Below are 6554 nucleotides of genomic sequence, written 5' to 3' on the forward strand. Positions count from 1 at the left end.
ATGACTGACAGGCTAGCCATCACCAGCTGTGACATGGGTTGACATTAATGGTCTTATCTCAAAATGTATACATTTCATTAGATCTTTTATTGGATTAAAGCTGTGTGAACTTGGTGAAGTAAAAAACTGAAATAGACGTTTTTGGTATATCCGTAATTTTGTTCATTCATAATGCAGTGACATCATCTTATTACATCAATCCCATAAAAACATAGTGGTGGAGAGAAAGAATCACAGAGGAATAGCTTTATATTTTATTTAGCAAATACACAAATCATTGGTCTCAGGGAGCTGCCAATGCACACACAGACCCAAGTATGGATGGATGCTCACAAACACATACACAAACACACGCGCGCGCACACACACACACACACACACACACACACACACACACACACACACACACACACACACACACATGCATACACGCACGCACACACACACACACACACACACACACACACACACACACACACACACACACACACACACAAAGACTCACAAAGACTGCATACTGTACACTTCTGTCAGAAGGTATACGACTTCTAAACTGTATATAAAGCTTTTTACAAAGCAAACTTTCATTTCAAGAATGATGACATAACACACACACACACACACACACACACACACACACACACACACACACACACACACACACACACACACACACACACACACACCAAGCATGTTGCTCATTCTGTCCTTCGTGTATTCACTCACATCTTCACTCTCTCATTTCATCACTAACTCTGGCACTGTTCGCACAGTTCTATTGTGACTGGTAAAAGTCTCACATTGGCTCCTAAAACGTTCAAATAGTCCAACAGTCATCTCCGCTGCTAGGCAACGAGAGCTTCAGCCAACTGCGAGCGAGCATGGCCCCTATGGCATCACAAGGAGCCTGGGCAAGGTTGCTAATCAAAGTCAAAACTCCACCACCTATCATGTCTGTCTGATAGGCAATCAGTTGGCCAGCCTTTCGATTTTCACCAGTTGCTCTCTGCATAGTCCTCGAAAAGCTTAATGTATGCTTTGTCGTTTGCCCGAGAACGACCGAACACAGCACCTACAGGCTTACACATCACAGATGCAATGCATGAGCTTGTATAGGTATAGTCTATTCTCTGTCACGTGACGAATTATGAATCGGGTTAAACTCGTTGAGAAGTACCCCACCTCATCAAACCCAGCAACGTGATTGGAGGAGATAGCCTCTCAGTCTGTATCCATTTGACACGGGTTGGTCCCTGCGTCCCGTGCGGTGTGGTACAGCTTGAGGAAGTCCTTGTAGCGTGGCGCGCAGCCAAGCCAGGCTTCACCGAAATGTACAGAACCCGTTATCAGGTGTTCGTCCTCTCCAGGGTGCACACCACACTGCAGGGGTACGTTCACACGGCCACTCCAGCTCCTCCCTCTGGCCCCACCCCAAGCAAACACCCTGCTCTTCTGACGGAACAACTGACTCAGGGTCACCGCTACAGAGGCGTGGTCATGAGTACCGGGTGAGGAGGAGGATTTGACCACACCTCGGATGACACCGCGAGCCGCTGCATGGGGAAGAAAGAGAAATAAAGACAAGAAAGGAGGGTATGAGTGAATGAGTACTCGAGCTTGCCTAATAACATATCACATCGTTGTGTGTGTGTGTGTGTGTGTGTGTGTGTGTGTGTGTTTGCGTGTTTACCAAAGTCACTGGTGCACACAGCCATAAGGATCTCTTCATTGGAGCATGGTTTACAGGGAACTGGGAGGGAACATATGGGACATAGTTTAACCACTTTCATCCTGGCATCCCTGTTCTGGGCATGTTATTATAAGCAAAAACATGTCATATTTTCACCGTGCTACACCATTGTCGTGTGACACCATCTTCAATGATGAAGTGTAAAATAAGGCACAAGTGGATAACACTGTAGCTCCGAACCCATTCTCTCTCTTGAAGCTGCCATGGCTCTCCCTTTGCATTGTTACAGCCTCTCCAATTCTCCCTCCTTTGCCCGTGTTCTCTTTGCATGTGTGTGCGATTACGAGAGAGAGACATCGTGAATGAGGACAGCAGGTGTGGGTAGAAAGGTAATCAGAGTATTATCCTTTGACCCTGTCAGCTATAAAAACAGCTGTCAAACAGCCAGACACAGACGCACATCCCCTCTCATTCTCATTACTGAGCAGACACAACTCTGTTCTTTGCCACACCAGACCCTCTTTGCTCACACGGGTGGGCTACCCACAATGCCCTGCTCGGGAGAGGCCCTTGATTGACAGCTGAGAGCTGATTGGCTGACCTCTGGGCTTGACCCCCAACGTGACCTTTTGATTGGCCTGCTTGTTTTCATAAGCCTGGTGGAGACTAGAGAGTGTGGGAGCTTGGGCTGAGGTGTGGCAGAGACACGGGAGGCAGCGTGTGGAGCAGACAGAGACACAAGGGAGAAAGAAGGAAAAAAGGCACAAAGTACCTCAGACTCCTCTCTTTTCACATCAGTCTTGCCCTTACTCCATTTCAATTAACAGAGCCTGAACTACATCATCCTGTAAGTGTGAATTTACAAGTCCATTTTTACACTCTGTGAAAGGAAAACACTCAGGCAGTGTGTGTCATGAGTGTGAAGCTTAATGTGACAAGAGGGGTTAAATAGTGAACTGCGTGTAGCTAACAGAACCACTGCACTGAACAAATTATAATGTCCATAGTAGTTTGTCCATAAAGAATACAGTAATGTTAAAATTGAACTAAATAGGAGTTAAAGTTTCATTATATGCATTTTGTAAAAGATTTGCCAAATGACTGATGCCACCTCTTACCTGTGCCAGGGTGTAGGTAAGGGTACATGTGTACTCCAGGCCTCTGGCTGGGCACCAGCTCATATTGGAACGCTGTGATCCTTTTGCTGATGTCAGTGTGGGCCACTGCCTCCACAAAGAGCGCCACCTCTGCCAGCCTGAAGCAATGCACCGTGCCCAGAGCCTGCTCCTTCTCTTCCAGCAGGAGGCTTAGCTCTCCAGCCTGTTCCAGGTAGACCTGGGCCCCCTGGCAGAGCCACAGTAAAGAGAGGGAGACAGTGAGTGACTGAAAATCTTTTTACTAATAATTAATTTGCCTTGAAATATATATTTAGAAAGTATTGTTTGTGTACATATATATATATATCCCAGTGAGTATTTGGCATCTTTGTATTGTTTATCAGTCACGCCCCTGATGTGTAAAGATATTCAGCGGCTAAAACCCTGCTTGCAGTGTGTTGTATAGCCAGGTGCTGAAGCACGCAAAATGGCAAGTGCATAACATGTGTAAAGTCACATTGGTGAACCTTGTCCGCACACCAACCAATAGGACAGAAGTGCCACGCGTTGACTGCACTTTATAGCTTTGCTTGTAGTTTTCTTTCAGTGAGCCCACACTCAAACAAACTACACTATGGAACTGCTGCTGGCACTGCAGGGCCCAGTTTTGTACCCTACCTGGGAGTCTGTGCGAGGCTTGATGCAGGCATGGCTTGGCAAGGCTCCTGATGAGGGCTCTGTGTTGGGTCGCAAATTGACAATGATAGCCCCTGTGGGGTAGAGCCACTCCAGAGAGCCTTCAGAGCATCGTAGATAGATCTGCTCCACATCTCTACGATGGGACTCATGGCTCAAACCACTGCAGGAAGGAGAAGAGAAGAATCAAGTAGGCAAAGGAGGGGAGAGTAGAGGACACCAGAAAAGGGGAATGAGAAAGAATGCACTTATCTGGTGTTAATCAGATTTATTTAAAAGAATGGGTTCCCAGATTGCTTATCAGGCATAGCCTGCATTTAAAGAGAAAATGACACTGTGAAATGATAAACAGAGAACACCTTAGGGTCTGACCTGAATTCACTTTTCTATAAAAACTGGCGCAGCCGCGCAGCTGTCTCTCGGCACAGAAGATAGGGATAGGATAGGCTACATTGAAAGGGCGCTTATTATTTCGCCAACAACACCGGAAACTAAGGGATTATTAAACTGTTATAAATTTGACTCAAACTTCTAACCTCAAACTGTTTGAAGTCGTAAAACTTTACAACACTAAACAAGTGCGAAGTGCAGACCTTCCTTTTTTATGATGCAGGGCTTTTAAAGAGCTAGTGATCAAAGGCATCCATATGGCTCTATTTACGCAAGACGGCGCAGCGGAATTCATACGATCAAGTGGGTGTTTTCTTGCAAGCCTTATTGCCTATCAATTGTATTGTATTTTTTTAGCGACAGGGAGGGTTTTAATTCAGAAGGCTATAAATTGGGATGTGTTTGGAGGGGATGGGTGGGGCGCCAGCCTAATAGGTTCAGACGTGATATAAAAATATTGACTCTTTCTTTTTGGAACGAAATAACCTCTTTTTCACAATCCAACATTGCGCCTGACAGCGTCGCCAACTCGCCATGGACATCTTGGACAAGAGATGCGCAAAGCGTGACCACTATAGGCCTCCCCACCTGGCTTCCATAATAGAAAGAAACCATGGTTTTAATTTGCAATAATTGCAAATAATGACTAATGGACAACAGACTCAAGTCTGGTTCAAATAAAAAACTCCCCACAAAATGTATAGGCTATTTCCCAATACAAATCATTTTCACGCATAGCCCTACATTTATTTGTATCTATCCACATGTATTTGTATCGCCATTCGCCAAAGATGCTTCATCTTCGTAAAATGAGTTACGGTAATTCCCATATATATAGCACTTTTAAAGAGAGAGAGAGAGAGAGAGAGAGAGAGAGAGAGAGAGAGAGTCAGAGATATACAGTTTCCATCCTCGACCTACCTTCCTCTCCAGCTGCACTGGTCGCTGGAGTATTGTGCCACCGCCTGAGAGAAAAACACAGCAGCAATCCAGTGCGCAACCCACGGCAGTAGCATGCTGGTTTTTATTAAAATATCTCCGAGGTCGGTCCACGGCACGCTTCAGTCACAAGTGATCACAGCAGATATCCAGGCTGTTCGATATGTTTTGGCTACATGGTCAGTTTAATTGAGAGTGAGACGTAATACGAGGCGTATAAGTAGGCTATTACTGTTCTACACTCGTTTGCATAATTGCATTATTCCAAGTGGATAACGGTGCTGCACGCGTCGCTAGGACATCCACACCGCTGCTCAAACTTCTGCTGCGCGCCTCCTGAACTCTGTAGCCTACTGCAGACGCCTAGGGCGCGTGCCAGCAGCTGACTCCGCTTTGAGTGACACGCGTGCGCTCTCAAAACCACGCCCATGCAAGTGTCCGTGTCCGTCCGTGCGTGCGTGCGTGCGTGCGTGTGTGTGTGTGTGTGTGTGTGTGTGTGTGTGTGTGTGTGTGTGTGGCAGGGACCCCCATAAGAGAAAACGTACACATTTACGTCTACATTTAGACGTCTACATTTAGACGTACACATTTAGACGTCTACATTTAGACGTCTACATTTATGATGAAAAATGATGAAAAACGGCGTGCCATAGTATGCCGTACGATATGGGCTATAGCCCACGTTCCAAAATGATGAGAAACGAGGCTACCTGAGGGAGTTCCAGGGGGGACCCATCTATTTTGTTCATGTTCATAAAGTGCTAAAGTGTTTAAAGCAGTGGTTCCCAAACTTTTTCATGTCAAGGACCCCCAAATTGACACTACTTAGCCCGTGGACCCCCATTTGAAAAGATATGCCAGGGACCCCCATAAGAGAAGACGTACACATTTAGACGTCTACATTTAGACGTCTAAAAAAAGTTAGCCTCGTTTCTCATCATTTTGGACCGTGGGCTATAGCCCATATCGTACGGCATACTATGGCACGCCGTTTTTCATCATTTTTGAGGATTTGAAAAAAATGACGAAATGACAAAAACGATGGGTTATAGCCCATGTTTGTTGAAATTTTGAAAAAAAAAGTTATCCTCGTTTCTCATCATTTTGGACCATTGGCTATAGCCCATATCGTACGGCATACTATAGCGCGCCGTTTTTCATCATTTTTGAGGATTTGAAAAAAATGACGAAATGACAAAAACGATGGGTTATAGCCCATGTTTTTTGAAATTTTGAAAAAAAAAGTTAGCCTCGTTTCTCATCATTTTGGACCATGGGCTATAGCCCATATCGTACGGCATACTATAGCGCGCCGTTTTTCATCATTTTTGAGGATTTGAAAAAAATGACGAAATGACAAAAACGATGGGTTATAGCCCATGTTTTTTGAAATTTTGAAAAAAAAAGTTATCCTCGTTTCTCATCATTTTGGACCATGGGCTATAGCCCATATCGTACGGCATACTATAGTATATTATATACTATTATTATAGTATAATATATTCGAGTTCTTCTAGGTCGAAGGGTTTGGTTTGAGGGTTGGCTGATTGTGGTTGGTCTGATACCACTGTGAGATGGTATTCTCCTGTGGGTCGGCGGCGGTGTTGGTTACGACTGTTGGCCACCAGTTGTGATGCAACAGAGTTCGCTGTGACCGTTGTGAATTATGGGTGGCTCCCAGAGGTCCTTGATCCCCATGGGGTCCAACAGTGGTCATTGAAGCGTGCACACACAAATGCACA

General features: G+C 45.2%; 1 protein-coding gene across 1 annotated transcript; it reads right to left on the reverse strand.

The window, feature by feature from the left end:
- Nucleotides 1–141: 141 nt before the first annotated feature.
- On the reverse strand, nt 142–5186 carry LOC308312585 (meteorin-like protein). The gene is made up of 5 exons (XM_080759244.1): nt 4795–5186; nt 3466–3646; nt 2809–3034; nt 1691–1750; nt 142–1553 (listed from the first exon to the last, which is right to left on the reverse strand). Exons 1-5 carry the CDS (start codon nt 4887–4889, stop codon nt 1222–1224), a joined length of 894 nt encoding a protein of 297 aa, XP_080615370.1. The 5' UTR covers nt 4890–5186; the 3' UTR covers nt 142–1221.
- Between the last annotated feature and the right edge of the window lie 1368 nt (nt 5187–6554).

This window comes from Protomyctophum bolini, assembly GCF_963924005.1.
Source record: "Protomyctophum bolini genome assembly, chromosome: 3".
NCBI lineage: Eukaryota > Metazoa > Chordata > Actinopteri > Myctophiformes > Myctophidae > Protomyctophum > Protomyctophum bolini.

What these genes read in the sequence shown, in the direction of transcription:
- LOC308312585 (XM_080759244.1), bottom strand. Translation starts at nt 4,889, where the DNA reads ATGCTACTGCCGTGGGTTGCGCACTGGATTGCTGCTGTGTTTTTCTCT. An exon ending in CAGTGCAGCTGGAGAGGAAG is followed by an intron (nt 3,647 to 4,794) that starts GTAGGTCGAGGA and finishes TCCTTCCTGCAG; the next exon opens with TGGTTTGAGCCATGAGTCCC. An exon ending in TTACCTACACCCTGGCACAG is followed by an intron (nt 1,751 to 2,808) that starts GTAAGAGGTGGC and finishes GTTCCCTCCCAG; the next exon opens with TTCCCTGTAAACCATGCTCC.